The 19,440-nt window shown below is 36.4% G+C and overlaps 1 protein-coding gene across 4 annotated transcripts in view; it reads left to right on the top strand.

Annotated features, from left to right (window-relative positions):
• The window catches only part of Slit2 (slit guidance ligand 2), a 298,280-nt gene that overhangs the window by 213,136 nt on the left and 65,704 nt on the right, over positions 1–19,440 (top strand). For 2 of the 4 annotated variants that reach the window (XM_048364635.1, XM_048364634.1), the window contains 9 exons: positions 3,540–3,611; positions 4,096–4,167; positions 8,271–8,342; positions 9,768–9,911; positions 10,024–10,187; positions 11,158–11,181; positions 14,198–14,348; positions 15,549–15,623; positions 17,018–17,161. In XM_048364635.1, coding sequence (XP_048220592.1) covers positions 3,540–3,611; positions 4,096–4,167; positions 8,271–8,342; positions 9,768–9,911; positions 10,024–10,187; positions 11,158–11,181; positions 14,198–14,348; positions 15,549–15,623; positions 17,018–17,161 — 918 coding nt within the window. The remainder of the gene's footprint in view (positions 1–3,539; positions 3,612–4,095; positions 4,168–8,270; positions 8,343–9,767; positions 9,912–10,023; positions 10,188–11,157; positions 11,182–14,197; positions 14,349–15,548; positions 15,624–17,017; positions 17,162–19,440) is intronic. The other 2 variants (XM_048364637.1, XM_048364636.1) reach the window with 1 other exon arrangement.

Genomic DNA, 19,440 nt, shown 5'->3' with positions numbered 1-19,440 from the left:
TACACCCATCCATGCATACACAGTGACAAAACATTTTGTATGTGATCCCAGAAATCCAGTAGATAAAAATGTTCTGGCCATTTTTACATGAAAAATATAATCTTCTCTGCTGTATGTAGTATAGAAGATTTCCTCTCCTATTCTCTTGGTTAAATTTATTTCTACTTTCAAAATAAAAATATTTCACTTTCTCCAAAGGATTGCCATTTGAAAGGCTCTTAATTATGGTGAGTTTCATCCCGAGTATGCAAATATATTTTAGCCTTTTCCCTATCTGTTTTCATAACCCCAGAATGTTTTTAATTAGCTTCGTCATGGAACAATGGATTCAAATTTGTACTCTACAGTTCAGCAGATTCTATGTTATTGAAGGAGGAGATTAGAGGATAGCAAAACTAGAAAATGTAATTTTGGGATTTTTTTTTAACTTTAACCTGAAAACAGGGATATTTCTGTTTCTCAATTGTTACACCTTGGTTGAAATGCTTTTCCCTTTCTTTAATATGGAGACACAGTTTGAGATGAATATTATTTCTCGTCCATCAAATATATTGTAAAGATTTTATGATTAAAAAATTAGTGTATCCTAAAATCCAAAATGTTACAGCTTATGGTTTGTTCACACAATCTTTGAAAATAGTTTTAAAATGTTCTTTTACCTCTGAAAGTGGCAGCATATTTTCATGGTTCAGATTCTGTCTCTGAATGCGTAGTGCAGTTGTGCTTGCTTTCATAAACAGCTGGGACATTGTAGCAAAATCACCAATAACTACGGAGTCAGTATAAATATCACTGTGTTCTCTATCAAGTACTTGTTTTGGAGCAAGGTTGAGAGTAAGCACAAAAGTAAAGAAAAGCAGCCAAATCCATTGAGCACTGATTCAGCCTTTTGTTGTACAGTATAGGGCATTAATGAAGCAATTGCAATGTGAGGATTAAGCCAGGGGAACACTGTCCTGTTTCAGAACCAGTATTTTTATATATAATTTCTAGTGCTATTTCAACAAGAATTCTTCTGGTTTTACAACTTGTATGACATTTTTAATACAACTTTAAAGAAATGATCTTTAGTATATTTTCTGGTGTATTTGTCTTAATAGGCATGTTTAGTAATGAAATTAAATTTACAGTAAGCATCAGTTATCATAGCAATATGTATTTCTATGCCACTGGAATAATTTGTGTGGTTTTATACAACAATTCTGGTGGCTGAGACATTATGAAATGATAGAATTAGTGTGGTCACATTTTTTAGTTTAAGATGTTAACATTTTGAAGTTTCATTGGTGAATACAACATTTGGAAAAAATTGCATTGAGGAAATAGGATTTGAAATTTGTTTGAAACAAAGGGCAGAGTATGAATAGGTCTGCATTTGTTTACAGTGGAATTCTAAATATATGATGTAATTTTCACAGGGGAGGAATAAAATATTTATAGCATTGATGAAAGGTTGAAAAATAAATAACTGGATACCTTGTCTTACTCTTAGTGTCCTGAAATAATGAATATAAAAAGTTATTGTATAAGGGTTGGGGATATAGCCTAGTGGCAAGAGTGCCTGCCTCGGATACACGAGGCCCTAGGTTCGATTCCCCAGCACCACATATACAGAAAACGGCCAGAAGCGGCGCTGTGGCTCAAGTGGCGGAGTGCTAGCCTTGAGCGGGAAGAAGCCAGGGACAGTGCTCAGGCCCTGAGTCCAAGGCCCAGGACTGGCCAAAAAAAAAAAAAAAAAAAAAAAAAAGTTATTGGATGAAAAATATGTAGTTATGTCAAAAGAAATTTTCTATCGTAAATAATTGTTTTTGTCATCATAACATTATATTATTGTGAAAAATATCTTTAGCACATTGGTATGAAAAGTTTTTGGCTCAGATTCAGTGAAGATTGGATAACATATTCAATCTATAGTTTTTTGTCTTGTGTTTTTATTTATTACATAAAACTGCTTAAGCTTAAAGAATGGATCATAAACAAAACAGTTTCTAACCCGTCAGTCCAATATAAACAAATCAATAATGTAACAGTGAAATTATTTACATGGTCTTTGCTACTTTTAGAATATTTCAAATGAGTCCTCTCTCTTAACACCTAGGTAAATCATGTAGGTGTTAAATCCAAGTTTTCTTCATATGATTTATTTTCTGCATTCTGGTGGTAAATTTGTCCCTTCAGAGCTACAACCTGTTGTGTAGAAAATATATATACATATGCAAATTGTTTTCAAGTATGTCTTGATACATATATACACGTGCATACATTTATTTGCATCACACATATATATAGATACATGTTCATTTATGTATATGCACATTTATTCATTTTTAATATGGGTAGGCAAATGCAGCTTATGCTAGGTAGTTCAACAAAAGGATTTAATACGGAAAAATGTGTTGAACAATTGTAGGAAGTTGACACAGGTGGAAATATTCTACCAACTCCAAAGCAACAAAGAGAAAAGAAAGCATTGCTCTAACATGGCTCTTAGTGGACAAATTCCTCAGAAGCCAGTTTGGTAGCAAAGGAGCTTGTCTTCTGTGGCTTTCTGCAGATGTATCTCTGGGATTTGAAGTGGTATGGAGGAGGAAGTGTGGTGGACAGTGTTTAGGTTGAGATGCTGGGCTGAGAAGCAGCGTTTTTGATGTATAAAACTATTCACCAAGTGACTTAATGAAATCTATTCGTGTTTTTTATAACTAGGAAGACAAAATTCTTTTCTCTGATAGCAGGACCCATAGAGTGGATGATGATAGAGTTATTTTCAAGTCAGGGATTTTAGTGGGCCACAAAAGTAATCCCGGCTGTGTTGGAATGCATTTTGCAGCCATTGTTTTTATATGAAATATTCACACGATGACAGAGACAAAAATCTAGAGTCTCTGGCTGAAAATCTCTACAACATATATGGAATCAGATATTTCAAAATTTTCCTCATGAATAAAGTCAAAATTATTGGGTGAAGATGCTAAGTTCTTCAGCCTAATATCTTGTTGAAGAGCAAAAATAATTTTGTAAGATAATGCTAATTTTCTTCATGAAAGAGGGATGATTAGCTTTTAAACACGTTTTAACTTGAGTTTACTGTGGATTTCTCTTCCTTGTCTTTGGTGTATTAACATTTATCCCGGCTAGGGCCCTAACTTCATGGTAGACGCTTTTCTAGCATGAGCACTGCCCTGGACTTGATCTTCACCACCCCAAAGAAATAGAAAACAAGCACACAGAAACAGACTCACAAGTTAGGTGCTTTAAAATGCTTTCTCTCTTCAAAAATGTGTAGATCTACATGTTGATGGTATGGTGCTGCTTGAAAATCGGTTTTGTTATTGTTATAATCGCTTTGTCTTTCACTTCAATCTTGCTCAACAGTTAAGGGACAGCTCAATTAATTTTAAGAATCACTTTTGGAGAAGAGAAGAAACTATCCATCATCAAAAATAGCAACTTTTTCTTGACATGGATTCTGAGTGGAAATTATGAATAATTTAGAATACAAGTTGTTATTTAAAACTTGAATTTTTAAAATTTTGTTTTAGACGTTTGGAACAGAACTCAATCAAGGTCATTCCTCCTGGAGCTTTCTCACCATATAAAAAGCTCAGAAGAATGTAAGTGAATATTCTAGAAAATAAAGAAATTTAAAAATTATACAGATTACAAACATGCCAGGATAACTATAAAATATTTCTCAGTTTGACAGCTTAAACATATTACGTTATTTGACTATCTGATGTCTAGTTCTATAACAATATTCTTAATAACTATAGTATGTAGTTTTTTAATGTTTTCTATAATTTAATGTGTTAATTCACAGCAGTTAGACTGTATATGGTCCATATATGAAACCAATTATTAGCTGAAGTATTGCCTAAAATAAGATATGGCAAAACTTTAATAACAGCTTAAGCAAATAGCCAATAGTTAGGTTTTAAAAGTGTGATTTATCTTTGAATTTATGATTCTTAAGATGTCCCATTTTAGAGAACCCTTGAGAAGGGCAAAGCCAACTTACAAAACCCATAAATTGCCTTCTGCTACAGTAAACCTCACTGCATCCTACTTAATATAACCTAACCTTATTTCTGATCTTAGTGACCTGAGTAATAATCAGATCTCTGAACTTGCACCAGATGCTTTCCAAGGACTCCGCTCTCTGAATTCACTGTAAGTATCCATCTGCACAGCCTTACTGAAGAACAGGAGAATCTACACACCAGCACCCTGGCCTGCTTTAAGTTAAGGCTAAGGAAAATGCACGAATCATGAAAAATATTAACTGTTACTGCTGGATTTCATCATTTTTATAGAGGACCACTATCTGTAACTAAAATGGGCCAGTTTTAACAGTAGGCATTTAATGGTTTGATAGTTTTGCTGTTAATAAAGGAAGATTAGGCTGCCCTATTTACACAATGGCATTTTCCATTTGAGATAAATAGAAATGTTTATTTTGCTCTGGAGGATGCTGGATTTAGGGTCTCTAAGTCCAGTGACCCTTGTTTGAGGACACTGGCCGGCCTTTTCAAGGGACACACAGGGTGATGTGCTCTAGAGAACAGGTAAGCATGGCCGACAAGCAGTCCATTCCACTCCTTCTTTGATCAGCTTAAGACTTGTGTGAGTGAACCCACTTTAATATCTCAGACAGCAGAGATAAGAAAGCACATTGTGAAGGTCACTGGTGGCTCACACCTGTCATCCTACTCAGGATGCTGAGATCTCAGGATCACAGTTGCTAGCCAGCCCAGGTAGGAAAATCCTCGAGACTCATCTCCAATTAACCACAAGAAAACCAGAAGTGGTGCTGTAGCTTAAAGTGGAAGAGCACTAACTACCCTTGAGCAGAAGAACTCAGGCACAGTGCCCAGACGCCAAGTTCACGCCTCACCACACACACACACACACACACAGAGAGAGAGAGAGAGAGCGAGAGAGAGAGAGAGAGAGAGACAGAGAGACAGAGAGACAGAGAGACAGAGAGACAGAAAGAGACAGAGACAGAGAGAAACCAGAAAGGACATTGTTAACATCGGGAGAACTTTCGGAAGATTCCAATTTAACTTAAAGCAGTCTAAAATATTTTTAGAACATTACTATTTGAAATTAGAAAAAAAAAGTTTAATTCTATCCAATGAAAGAATGCCATTATATACAGAAAGTTTGGAAGATGCATATTAAGGCCCCTTAAGTAGGTCTGGTTGAAAATCTTAATCATATTTTAAGAGTGAGCTGTAGAAAAGAATTGAAGATGGGCAGCCAACAGTGTGGGCCCCAGGCAGGCACTGGCCAAGTAACCGAGGAAGAGAAAAAAAAAAAATCACTGAAACTAGCAGGAAGCAGATGCTTGATGGTGAAATAATAAAGAGATTACAGTGTCTGCAACAGGAAGCTTCTAAAATATTGCCATGGGAGGTGTGAAAGGTGGGTTCCTTGAAAGGACCTAACCGGAGAAAGTGAAAGCTTGTAGACTTATAGAAAAGCCAGATGAGTAAGCACCATTTCTTCTTTATAACTACAGCAAGCTTCTAGGGCTGGGAATATGGCCTAGTGGCAAGAGTGCTTGCCTCCTACACATGAAGCTCTCGGTTCGATTCCCCAGCACCACATATATGGAAAACGGCCAGAAGTGGCGCTGTGGCTCAAATGGCAGAGTGCTAGCTTTGAGCAAAAAGAAGCCAGGGACAGTGCTCAGGCCCTGAGTCCAAGGCCCAGGACTGGCCAAAAAAAAAAGCAAGCTTTTATTTCACTTGCACCTCATTTTTAACACTATGCCATTCTGCAACCATATTCAAGCATATTTAGAGCCATTCTCTATATCTCTATATCTGCTAAAGAAATGAAAATAAAAAACAGGATGCCAAATATCTCTATGGCATTTATCTTGGAAAACATAAACAATAAACAATTTTAAGCTGGTATTTCATTACCAAAATTCTATTTGCTCAAGGAAACAAGACTAGGTTTGGTCAATGTGTTTAAGCCTTCTCCTAATAGATAAGGTGATATATGTGTGTGTGTATAATAATTTAGGTTATTGTATATTGTTTTATTTGATATAATTAATGAAGGATGAATCTTCATTAGCAAAGTACCTTTCAAAATGCATCTATTGAACCATTCAACCTTTAATTCTGATTTTTTTCACAGAGGGGAGAGAATAACAGCATTTTTATAGTTAATGTTCTATTAAGAAACCAACACAATTTTATCCTTAGCATTTTCTGCAGCATTTACTGTTTTCTCATTATGTGTCAGAAACTTCCTTTTACATTAGCAAAATTAAAAGTACTGTGGCATTATTGCATCTTTCAGTTCCAAAGGGTGTGTTGCTGGCACAAACACACGTACAATAGCTACTGTTGAATGAATTAATCAAACGGTATTGAACTGAAAATCCTGAATTACTGTCAAATTAATCTCCTCCCTTCTGTCCCCTACTGTCCTCTCTTTTCTTATTCTTGACCTCAGAGAATACATTTATGCATGTTTACTTTTTCTTAATGCTTCCCCCATCTTATCCGTGACATACAGAACTTTCCCTTTTGTTCTGTGATGTTTAAAAATCGTTTTCTTTCTCTAATTGATTTGCCTTTCTAAAGGAAAATCTATGTCCTACACAAATGAAATTTATGTTGTACTTTACAGCCCCAAAACTGGCTTCTGAACAAATGGGCTGTCTCTTCACACTGTGTAGCACCCAGCTTTATTTATTCCCTTGAGAATTTTCTTCACTTTTTGTCATCCATCCCACCTTACTCTGACATCTTAAAAGGGGAACACCATCTCCCTCCCTCTATTCATCTAATTTGTATGTTATTTTCTTCCTTTCCACACAGAAATAATGTACAGCTGCCAAACATATTAATTATTTAGATTGTTATTTCAGCTTTTTCCTGCATATATCATGACATGCTTTTATTTCTCTTCCAAAAGAATGTTTTGGGTTTTTTTAACCTTTGGAAATAATATATGTTTATTGTAGAAGCTAAAAAAAATACTGGAAAATATATGGATCCAAATTTGTAACCCCTCTACATGGCAAAACGTTTTCCCTTTTCTTCTGCTTGTATGGTTATATATTTTCCAACCAATACAGTCTTGTAAGGCAATACTATAAAACATATTTTAATTAAAAATCTAGTTAATGTTATAGCATTAAAAACTTTCACATCACTAAATATCCTTGAAATTTTGAATTGTATTGAAGGAGAACTTAACAAATTCTTATTTTATGTTGGAGGCATTTCATGCATGTTTAATTTTTTTCCTATTACAAATTTTGCCATGACTGACATTTTATATGTGTATATTGTGTTGTGTATGACAACAAAATTGATCTCCCCAAAATAGAGTTCAAAATAGAGTGGAACTAATAGTAATATAAACATTTTTGATTGTGATTGATACATGCTAACAAAAATGTCCTCTCAAAATAAAACTCTTCCTTCTTTGACACATAGGTCTAATACTCACCTTGAAAGACTAATAGTAGATAAGTCATTGTTGTGTGCCTTTTGCTAGTAAAAGGTATAAATCAACTTTCCATTCCACACATTTGCTATTCCTATCCCCTCATTCATTCTTTTGTTTGGTTTATTCCTTATTTTATTTGCTTATTCATCATCATGTTATTTGTCAATCCAGTGTTGGGAAAACTTTGTAGGCTTTTAAAGCACTTAGTTTCTCTACTTTGTATCTAAACAGAGGTGCATACCATGAGAACTCACTCACCTTTACGTTTCTTAAGGGCCATATATTTCAAAACTGCTCATAAATCCATATTTATGGTTGCTATCTTAACAGCATTTACATTTCTCAAACATGTGTGTTATATGTTTAAAAGAACAGTCCTATCTTTATATGGATTTCTTCCACCAAGTTATCTTTATAATAAATGATGGATTTTACATTGTGTGTTCTTTGTTATATATACTGTGATCTCATTATCTATGAATCATATGGCTCTGTGTGTTTACACACACCTGTGCAGGAAAACATGATGATATAAAGGTAAAGATTTGTATGAAGTGGCAATTAAAATATTAATTATATTAAATGAGATTAACCTTTTCTGTGGCTTTCATAGTTTATACAGAAGCCTACATATGATCTATAATCCAACCAAATTGCTAAGAAAGATTTTCATTCAATTTTAACTTTTATAATGTGTTAAGGCTCTACTGATCGGCTCTGTGCTTAAGTACATTTGTGTGAAATGAATTTCCTATACTTGTTCGATGATGTTTTTTCATTTTAACATATTTCAGGGTCCTCTATGGAAATAAAATCACAGAGCTCCCCAAGAGTTTATTTGAAGGACTGTTTTCCTTACAGCTGCTGTAAGTATCTCTTTTGCTTCAGATCTGTTGAGAATCTACGCTACCTAATATTCTATTTTTTTTGTTTACCTTCTCTATTTTGACGGAGGCTTCAGACAATTCAAGATCAAATGATGCAGTTTCATAAAAGGGCAAGATTAGTCAAGTAAAAATAATACTGGTTATGGCTGTTTGCTTGAAAATACAATTCTTTGACATGGATGTAAAAATATCTTTCTCTACACTGTTACAAGCATATCAACCTTAACTGCACATCTTTTTGAATTTGTAGAACACCTGCCTGTGTGGCATCCAGGCATGATATAATAATTAAATTCTGTATGATAGAAAGAATATGTACTGTAGAAAACAGAAGCTCTAGACATGGCATACATATGCAGTTCTCACCACTTGGATGTCTGGGAGGCAGAAATCTTGAAGGCGCCAGTTGGAGGGGCATGGTCCACGTGATTGTGTACTTGCTTAGTGTATAGAAAGTATAGGGCCTAATCCTCAATAGCAAAACATACAAAAGAAAGGAAGGCAGGAAGAAGGAAGTAAATAAAAGACAATGAAGGGAAGGGAAGGCAAAAGAAGAGAAGGATATGGAAGAGAAGGCGGGAAGATGAAAGGAAGGAAAAAGAAAATTGAGAAAAACAACAACTGTGCGTTCAATCTGAAGAAATGAGAAAGCTAGAAATTGGGAACAGCCAAAAACAAAAACAAAAACAAAAAAAAACAACAACATGCAAACATGAAAGAAAATGGTCAGGGTAGGCTGGAAAGAGGAAACATTTGAGGAGATTGAAGCAAAGTGACTAGGTAGCCAGGCAGATTATCTAGGGGTGGAATGTTTGATGAGAGGATTAAAAAAACTAAAAAAAGAGCAAAAGGCCTGTGTAGCTGGGTAGCGGGGCCGGAGGAGCTGGGAGGAGAAAATGAGATGTACAAAGTTCCCAGGAGTGGGTGACCTCTCTTGTTGGGCACTGTAGGATAAGGTGATTTTAAACGGACTAAGAATAACCTGATGTTGACGCTTTGGAATGATCACTCTGGCTGCTATTTTGAAAACTGAGTGACTCTTTCCAGTGAGTGATCAGAGAGGTTTTTCAAAGTGCTAGGCTTCCTCAACTATAGAGGCTGAGTTTCACCTAGCGTTATCTATTGTTTACCGCTACATCCTCCTTAATAAATATTTAGCAAAACTCGTTGGAAATGTGAATCAATACCACCAGATTTAGACTCATTTGACCTTGCCTGTTTTGTTTACTCAGGTAAACCTCCCACCTCCAGCCCTTCCTATCTAAAGTTAGTATTTCAGTTAAAATGTTATTGAGATGGAAAGAAATGCATGTCTGGGTCGAGTTTCCTGAAGAAGTACAAAAATCTCACAGCCAAGTTAAATCGGTGCCTTGTTTTACATTTTACAACTATCTGATCACACAGATTACTGAATGCCAACAAGATAAACTGCCTCCGCGTAGATGCCTTTCAGGATCTGCACAACTTGAACCTCCTCTCCCTGTATGACAACAAGCTGCAGACCATTGCCAAAGGCACTTTCTCTGCTCTCCGGGCTATCCAAACGATGTATGTATATACCATTCCAGACGGAACTTGACAGAGCCTTGATGTTTACTCGGAATGTGGGAGCTGAGGCCTATTGCAAGTTCCATATAAAGCTGTTTCTGTCTGTTGAAAGGCATCTGGCGCAGAACCCTTTTATTTGTGACTGCCATCTCAAGTGGCTGGCGGATTATCTCCATACCAACCCCATTGAGACCAGCGGTGCCCGCTGTACCAGCCCCCGCCGTTTGGCAAACAAAAGAATCGGACAGATCAAAAGCAAGAAATTCCGTTGTTCAGGTAATTTCTGACTTCCTGAGACATTTCCCTGGGGACCAAAAGCCAGTAGGTGATGAGAGACCTTGTCCAAAGCCGCTGACCTTTTGACTGATGTCCACACGTTGTAGAATCACAATTTATTTCCCTTCTGCCCATGAAGAAATACAGCAGGAGATATGTAGTCACCATTCAAGTCAGAGCCAGGGAAAGTAGCCTAATCAGTCAAGTGAAAATGGTGCTGGGAGTCTTTTAGACTGCAGTCTTAGGGTTTATATGTAACCAGGGCCTTTTAGTTCACTTGAAATGCCTTGAAAATATGTGAAGTCTCATGTGCGTTGTATTATTCTCTTTTGACCAACTTCAAATAATCAGTCGTGTTTTCGTTTCTTCAGAGAAAGAGTCGTGAGACTCGGTCAGGCACAGAAGTGGGAGGAAACTTCTCAATCCTCACCCGGTCTCTCAGTGTATTTTGGTCTTTTTTTTTCATTCTCTCCTTTTGATTAGCATTGTGAAGATACAGTTTTTTTTTTAAATTCCAAAAGACCAACTTTTAATATTACATTGGATGCAAAGCTAAATATAAACTCGACAGTATTGCTATTATGTAGAAGACTGACTTCATGGAAGATTGCCATAATTGTTTTGAAAGTCTTTTTGTGTTCTGATCATTTAATGTGTCATCTACTTTTGTGGGATTGTTTTTGGTTTTTTTTTTTTGGTAGTTTGCTACTTAACTGGTATAGGTGTATTTTCCATTGGGCAGTTAATGCATACTAAAATGCTAATACTAAAACCAGGCTGTCTATATTTTTCATAATGATAAATGCATTTATTATTCACTGTACATTATTAAACGTTATTATATATGCATATTTTTCACTTAGTTATCTGTGGTAACTGTAGTCCATTCTTAATCTAATATAACTCATATTTCTGCTTGCTGACATTCAGGTGCATCTTCTATTTTTTCTCTCTCTTTTTTTTTATTTAGCTAAAGAACAGTATTTCATTCCAGGTAGGTTTGCTCGGTGGTAGGACTAACAGCAAACAAGCTTTCCTCACCTTATGAAATATGGCTTCTAAACCTTTGATATGCATGCTCTTGAAAGAACACTGAATACTCTATAGATAGATTGACTTATGCATAGATGACCTGTAGTGCCTTCTTGACCACCTGAACTTTGCATGCAGCTTCCAATGTTCAACATTATTATTAAACTCCCACATTTTCCTCCTCTCTTTTTACTTTGGCACATTCTCTACAATTTCCCACAGTAGCTAAAAATATCTGCACCTATGGCTCTCTACTGAAATCATTTTCCCCCTTTACATTGTATATTGGATCTTTCTGCCTGTTTTTAAAATATAGCTTACTGAGCTAGTTTTAAAGACAGAAGCCTTTCTGTTGTCAAAGAGCTAGTTCTCCATGAAATCAGTTATAAACACACAGACCTGAATTTTCAACAAGAGACTCATATTTTTTTAAAGTCTTTCCCATTGAAAAAGCAATTTTTGCTTCCTATTGGTTTACTTTTTATACCAGTAAAATCAAATAAAAATAATGAATCCTTGTGCTAATTTAACTGTACTTGCTTCCTATTTATATGTGACTTTACAATCTTGCCTGTATAGAATCAGAATATTAATCCACAATAGGAATTTGGGTGTCCATCAGGAAAGCCTAAGACAATCATGGTACTAAATGCCTTGACTTATTTAGGCAGATGGATTAAATGCTTCTAAGGAAAGTAATTGTGGTGTTTTATGACTTTACTTCAGTCTTCCAAACTAAAGACTGATAGTCCTAGAGCTAGCTCTTTAGACTACATTCTGTCACTTATTTCTCTTGCCTGCCAATTGTGTAAAATGCTCCCGACTTGTTTTAAATTGTTATGTAAAAAAAATATCGATTGGCAACATTTGTCATCTTCCTGCATATATCTTAGACTACTATGTATTATAGAAGCTGTAAACAAAATGACATTTCTACAGTGTTAGGCTGCAAAATCATCTTTACTTTCTCAAGAAAACTTTGGGTTTCCTGTCTGTTTTAAGGGGATATTTATTGCTTGTGGTTATTGAAGTATAATTTAAATATAATTTGCACATTTAGCCATATTTATTTATAGTACTTATTCTGAATTGATCAAGTCATATTTTATATATTATGTTTGTTTGACTAACATGTAACGTTGAACACTTGATTAACCTTCATTGGTAATATTTAAAATGTATTTTTACACAATTATTCATTGGGAAATCATCTGATAATGTCTAGCAATCTGAAGAAAAGCCAATTTCTGCTCCCATAATAACATGTCAACATGACTTAAATCCCAAAATTGTAGCATTTTTATTTTTATCATTTTGATCAAATTATTCCACCTATTCTATTTGAATATACTTTATATTATTTACATTATTTAAAATAATGAGACAAATACCCAGGTAACAGAATGATTTTCCCTGAGCCTCCACTTTAATAGACTTTTAACTCTAGCCCTTAAGGGTCCCTAGGATTGGTTGGTTTTCAATTCACTTTTAGGTATGTTCTGCCAATTCCTAGTCTATACAGCATTTCAGTATCAATGATAGCTCAAAAGAAAACAGAGTTCCATCTTTTAAAGAAATTGACAAGAATTTGATTTGTTCCTTGCATCTTTTATGCCATTGCTTTTCCTGTAAAACCAGTATGCTTCCAAAAATTACAAATTTTACAAAGTATGACAAATCCATTCTACCATGGTGTTTCCCTACAACTGAAAAGGTTAAAAAAAGAGAATGTGTAGTTTGATGTATGTGTCTGTTAATCTTAATTGGGGTTACTCTTTCTTTCCTTCTTTGGTGACTTTTATTTTTTGCAGGAATTCACCACTTGGGCTGTAAGTAAAAGTGTCTGATCTGAATGAAACATATCTTCCTTTTTCAATCCCTGATGTACCTTCTTCTTGTCTCAGTCTTTTGCGCCTTCTTCCCCCCCTCTGAAAAGAAACCACAGATGTTTTGAGCTTTTCTGTTGTCCTTGTAGCTTTTACCTTCCACTCCTTGCTCCTGAAAGCTATGGTTTCCATTGCCCAGTTCTGAGGAACATTGGAGAGGCACCTTTGAGTCTCGCCCCTGCTTTGTGTTTCCAGGAACTCTCCAGTAGTAATACTCTTACTATGGTCATACACATTCTGCAGGAAGAATGCATGTCATGTAAACAGTATTATTACGTTTCCAGAAACGTCTGTAGCTTTTTCTCCTGCTTCCCTTCATCTCTCCTCTTGGTCTGACCTCTGGCCTAGTGGTTGGTGTAGTGATAACGTAGCGAGATTTTCTGTTGTGCTTGATTTAACCATGTGGTTGCGAGGTATGAGTAAAACATGGTTCCGTCAAGCACCATGGAACGTCGCGCAGCTTTCTACAGCATGACACGCTGCTGAGGCTCCAATAAGGATTTACTTGTCTCTTTTCATAAAATCAAAATGACAAACAAACAAACAAACAAAAAAACAAAGAGGGCTTTTTAGGTCCTTGCGAAGATTATGTGTGTGAGAGAGAATAATACACAGGCGTACAAAAATTTCAAATCCTGAAGACATCTATTGGCCTTAAAAGCCCTCATTTGTAATGATAGAACATAGGAATATGTTGATTACTGGAGATATTTTCAATTCTTGACTCAGAACAAAAAAATGATTTTTTTTCTTTTTTTTTTCAAACAATAAATGGCCATTGTGTTCTTAGCTGTGAAATAGTCTAGAATGGCTCTGAACTGGATCAGCAGAAAGTACAGCTGTGAAAAGCTCAACTTTATTAATGTTTTCCTGTCATGTGAATCTGGTCACTCTTCTCTCTTTTTTTTTTTCCAGAAAATTCCAAGCCTTTCTTGTAACCCTCTCGTGACATCCACAGACCAAAATTCCCCAAGTTGTCTCTCTGCTGCATAATCTATAGTCTTCTTTCCTTTTCCTTCCTACAAGTTAATAAGTATTCTAACTTTTAGACTCAGTATCTTTCTCTTTATTTTTGGCTTGAATCCTCAACAGGTACAGAAGATTACCGATCCAAATTAAGTGGAGACTGCTTTGCAGATTTGGCTTGTCCTGAAAAGTGCCGTTGTGAAGGGACCACAGTAGATTGTTCCAACCAAAAACTCAACAAAGTCCCAGAGCACATTCCCCAGTACACGGCAGAGCTGTAAGTTCATTCTAGAAACCCCTCTTCGGGAGCAAGAAGGGGACCAAAAGTAGCAACAAATAGGAAACTGTCTTTCCACTGGTATTCCGAGTGCTTGCATTCATTTTTTTTTTTTTTTTTTTTTTTTTTTGGCCAGTCCTGGGCCTTGGACTCAGGGCCTGAGCACTGTCCCTGGCTTCTTCCCGCTCAAGGCTAGCACTCTGCCACCTGAGCCACAGCGCCGCTTCTGGCCGTTTTCTGTATACGTGGTGCTGGGGAATCGAACCTAGGGCCTCGTGTATCCGAGGCAGGCACTCTTGCCACTAGGCTATATCCCCAGCCCACTTGCATTCATTTTGATGTATACACATTGCACTGTAAGCAGCTTGTCTTTATAGAATGAGGAATTCACGAAGCCAGTTAACATTTCATGATTATTTGACTTTTTAAAATTTACTAGTCATCATCTACACGTAAACCCACTTCTAAGAATTTAGTGCACACATAATGTATATATTCCTTACATCACTGACATCGGATGTAGTCTGGTGTCAACATTTTATGTCTCAGTTAAGTATGAATCTATTCAAAGTAATCCTTCCTGAGGTTTGGCAATGGTCAGGTAATAAAGGGCAAAGAAGAGGGTTTTGTTTTCCTCACCAGTAGATAGCACAGCAAGGAACACAAATGGTCACTGTGATGTGATTTATGTTCACAAGCCTCATGGTGAACCTGAACCTAGCATGTACTGCATGTGAAAAATTTCTTTGTGGAATTATTTGTTAATTCTGGAACCAAATAAAAATTATATGTCTTGACTGTATTTTTATAGTGCTGCTGTTCTAAAGATAGAAGGGAAACACAGGCTGACTTAGCAGTGCATGTGTAGACCATTGTACATGCCACTGAATTGGGACACGAATGCAAATTATCAGATGGTGTTTGTAAATGAAGCAATGGTGGAAAAGGGTTGGTGAGAACATTCTAGACATTACTGGGGAGGAGATGGTTTTGGTGATTTGTTCTCCTGACTCCCTGAATTTTAATATGAAAGAGTGCTTATAAGAATGAGGAAAATACCTCCCACAGATCTCTGCACTAGTTGCACTGTATTTTATTATTTTAGACTTATCATTAAATCATGTTATCTTTTTTCTGATCAATAAAAAAGAAACTCCTCCACTATCCCTTATAATGTAACCTCCAGTCTTGTTTTCCTAGGCGTCTCAATAACAATGAATTCACAGTGTTGGAAGCCACAGGAATCTTTAAGAAACTTCCTCAGTTACGGAAAATGTAAGTGGTTAGAAATGGTGGTATTAAATAGCTGTAGGGCTTTGTCGACTTTTAGATTTGTCCCTTTTAGATTTTATTTAGTATACACACATATACACATATATACATACATATATACATATATACATACATGTGTGTATGTGTGTATATGTACATATATACATAATTGGGAAATATTAAATGAAGCAGGAAGTCTGATTTTAATTTTTTCCCACATACTCAAACAATGCCAATTAAAACCTTTTTATCCTGCTCTGATGCAGACAGCTGTTTGTTTTTGTGACCCCAGCATGAATCCAGCCATCCCAGCACATGGAAAATGGGTTCAGTGTTGTTTTCTAACTTCCTTGACTATTCCTCAAATCACATTGTTATTTTCTTGGAGCACATTCTTGCTTCATTAAACTTTCATTAGAATGAATGGTTGGTAAACTAGCTCATCTGTGTTCCTAAATGTCCACAACTCATGTTTTAAAAGTAAATCCATATACTCAGCAGTTTCAACAATACTCCATCAGCATTGCCTACCCCTGAGCAGGAGAGAGGGACGACAGGAGAGACGCCACCATGAAGGGCCCAGAGCCTCTACAGACGGGAGGGAGGAAATGCATTTTCTGATTTTCTTAACTGTCTTCCTTTTTAGTGCTATATACAGCGTATTTTTTTAATCTATATTGTACTTTTCAAGACAATGCTTTTTGAACAGCTGCTTTGAGAATTAGAGAGGAGTAAATGAAAGATCAACAAAAGTGATCTCATTTGGGGAGCCAAAGTAGTCTTGGAGTGAGCCATAAAGAAAGAAAAAGAGCATCTGCAAAGTTGTTACCTTAATGAGACCATCTTGCTCTTTGGGCAAGCATTGTATATTATTTGAAAGTTTTATTTATAGTGTTAAGAGTTGTTGTCTCCTTCAATATGTTATTACATGAAAAGTTGAACTGGGAATAGACAAGTATTCATGTGGATATCTGATACTTTCTAGGCATTGGTGCATCTTACTCTATTCTCCCTACCCCACTACTGAAATATCTTTTTTAAACTATTAATTATAATCAGAGAAATTTCTTCCAGTAATTCCTTATTAAGTCTTATGGAGCAAAGAAAAGCTGTATGGAACCCTCAAGAATGTTGTACTCTAGAAGACCCTTGTAGGACATTTTGTGATACACTGAGATGGTGCTTTTTTTACCTAAGACATTGTGTCTGAGTATGACTGCCCTTTTAGCTTCATGGAACAGAAAGAACTCTCTCAAGGCTGGATAATAAAAAGCTGGGTAATGAAAAGATGGTGGAGATTTGTTCAGAACAAGCAAATAATCCAACATATTGTTTTCCTGATGTCCTTGTTGGAGAGGAATCATTTATAATCTTTTGTTTCTATCATGTTTATTTAGCAATTTCAGCAACAATAAAATCACAGATATTGAGGAGGGAGCATTTGAAGGAGCCTCCGGGGTAAATGAAATACTTCTCACGAGTAATCGTTTGGAAAGTGTTCGGCATAAGATGTTCAAAGGATTGGAAAGCCTCAAGACTTTGTAAGTACTCTGCATTACCTTGCAGTCCGACTCATAGACTGGACTTCACTGTTCAGTGCAATTCCGGCAGGATGGAAGGCTGTTGCTGTTCCTCACTCTACACACAGCCTGACTCAGTCTCTGCCTCTTGTTATCTTTAGCTGTCTGTCTGTCTATCCCTCTTCTCTCTTTCTCATACATACACACACATACACACACACAACACACACACACAAATGCACCAATCTGCTATGAAAACAGAGTCCCTTACCCCACTATTTCTGCTGTGAGCACTCTGCTAACAAATGGTCAACAAAGCCACTCTCAAAATGCTTGTTCTCTTTCCTTTTCCTAAGTCACATCTGCTGTATACTCCTCTTTATCTAAAGACTTAAATTTTAGAATGTACATCAACAATTGCAATACAATTGCTCTATTTTTCTGAAGCAAACATTTTACAGCTCCTACCGGGTTTTGTGAAAATGACATACTGGTTGGTAGTCAATCTTTAACTATCTCTTGCAAAGTAAATATTTTAAGAATTGTGCCTACTTGTTCAGGGTTGGAGAAGTTGGGAGAAAGAAAAAATCTTTAGGTTTCCAAAAGGTATTTTTTTTTTATTTAATTTTCTAGTCAAGGTGATGCACAGGGTATTTACAGTTACATATGTAGGTAGTGAGTACATTTCTTATCATATACCCCCTCCCTCATTTTTCTCCCACCTTCCCTCTCCCACAGCCCCGCCCCCCCCCCCGCCAGTTGTACAGCTAATTTCCAACATAATGTTTTGTGAGTAAGACTGTTGCCTTGGTTCACCCTTTATCCTTTGTCTCCAGGAGCTGGTGATTCACACCTGTAATCCTAACTGCTCAAGAGACTGAGATCTGATAGGATAGAGATTTGAAGCGGCCTAAGCACCACAAAGTCCTTGAGATAATCTCCAGTTAAACACCAAAAGATTGAAGTGGACCTCTTTTTCAAGTGGTAAAACAACAGCAAAAACAGAGGGCAGAGGTCCTGAGTTCAAGCCCCAAGACCTGCAGCAGAAAAATTAATATAAAAAGGCTTTTTTTATTTGTTTGCTTATTTTTATTCGGTTATGGAGCTTGAACCAAGGGACTATGTTCTGTTCCTGAGGTCTTTTGCTCAAGGCTAGTGCTCTTCCATTTTGAGCTAGAGTTCCACTTCCGGTTTGGGGTGGTTAATTGGAGATAAATCTCTTATGGACTTTCCTGCCCTGGCTGGTTTCCAACCACAATCCTCATATCTGAGCCTCCTAAGTAGCTAGGATTACAGATATGAGCCACTAATGCCCTGCTACATAATAAAAAAAAAAAAAGTTTAAAAAAATTTTCCATGAATTGTATTGATAACAAGTGACTTTTTTTTATTAATTGAATTCTCTTCAGTAGATGTATAATTTAATTGTCTATAATTTAATTGTGCAGAATTGTGTTTGACCAAATAGTGACTTAAAAATTAGAAGAGAGAAGATCAAAAATTGGAAGCCACTGGTGGGCAAGGAAGAAACTATTTTGTAACCAAGAACCCTTAGTGATACACTGAGAAACCAAAATTCACTATCTTCCCTAAACCCTGAAAGCCAGGTTCCAGTAGGAGGGTTGTAGTCTAGGGAGTCACTGCCTGCTGCTTGCTAGAAGCAAAGAGAGCAGGGCTTTCTCCAAGCCTGGGATGTGTTTATAGCACACCAATGTCATGCATGGAAAAAAACAAAACAAACAAAACAAACTACTGAATGCCAGTGTAGAACTATGTTCCTTGAGATTTGGGGAATGGCCAGAAACCATAAGATAGGACCAGCTTCTGACCTATGTGTCAGTCAATGCTAGGGGCTCATTTGGACCCCCTCCAAAATGGGATAAAGATATGCACACTGTTGTATGGGAGAGATACTAAAGAGTGGGTTAAAATATAGCCAGGAAGATGGAACCTATTGGCTACTTGTGACCTTTCCCTGAGCTGTCCAAGATATTAAGGATTTTCCCTGAGAGATGTTGATTTCAAGCAAATATCTCTCTTCATTTTTATTGATATTTTGTTTTGTTTAGGTTTAGTATTTGAGACAAACCAACCAACTGCTTTCTCTTAAATCCAGTTGTACCATCAGAGCAAAGTTAAGCAACTGAGACCCAGACTCGGGGCATTTCAAGTTATAGAATAGATTTAGCAAAACATATTTGTACTGTCATGTTATTTTGGGGATTGGTACACGTTAGGTTTGATTAGCGCAGTCTCTTCAGGCTGGTCACCCATTTAGTAAGACATTTGCATAATTCAGC

The sequence above is a fragment of the Perognathus longimembris genome, chromosome 16 (genome assembly GCF_023159225.1).
Source record: "Perognathus longimembris pacificus isolate PPM17 chromosome 16, ASM2315922v1, whole genome shotgun sequence".
Taxonomy (NCBI): Eukaryota; Metazoa; Chordata; class Mammalia; order Rodentia; family Heteromyidae; genus Perognathus; species Perognathus longimembris.
This window is presented reverse-complemented; position numbering and strand designations above follow the sequence as displayed.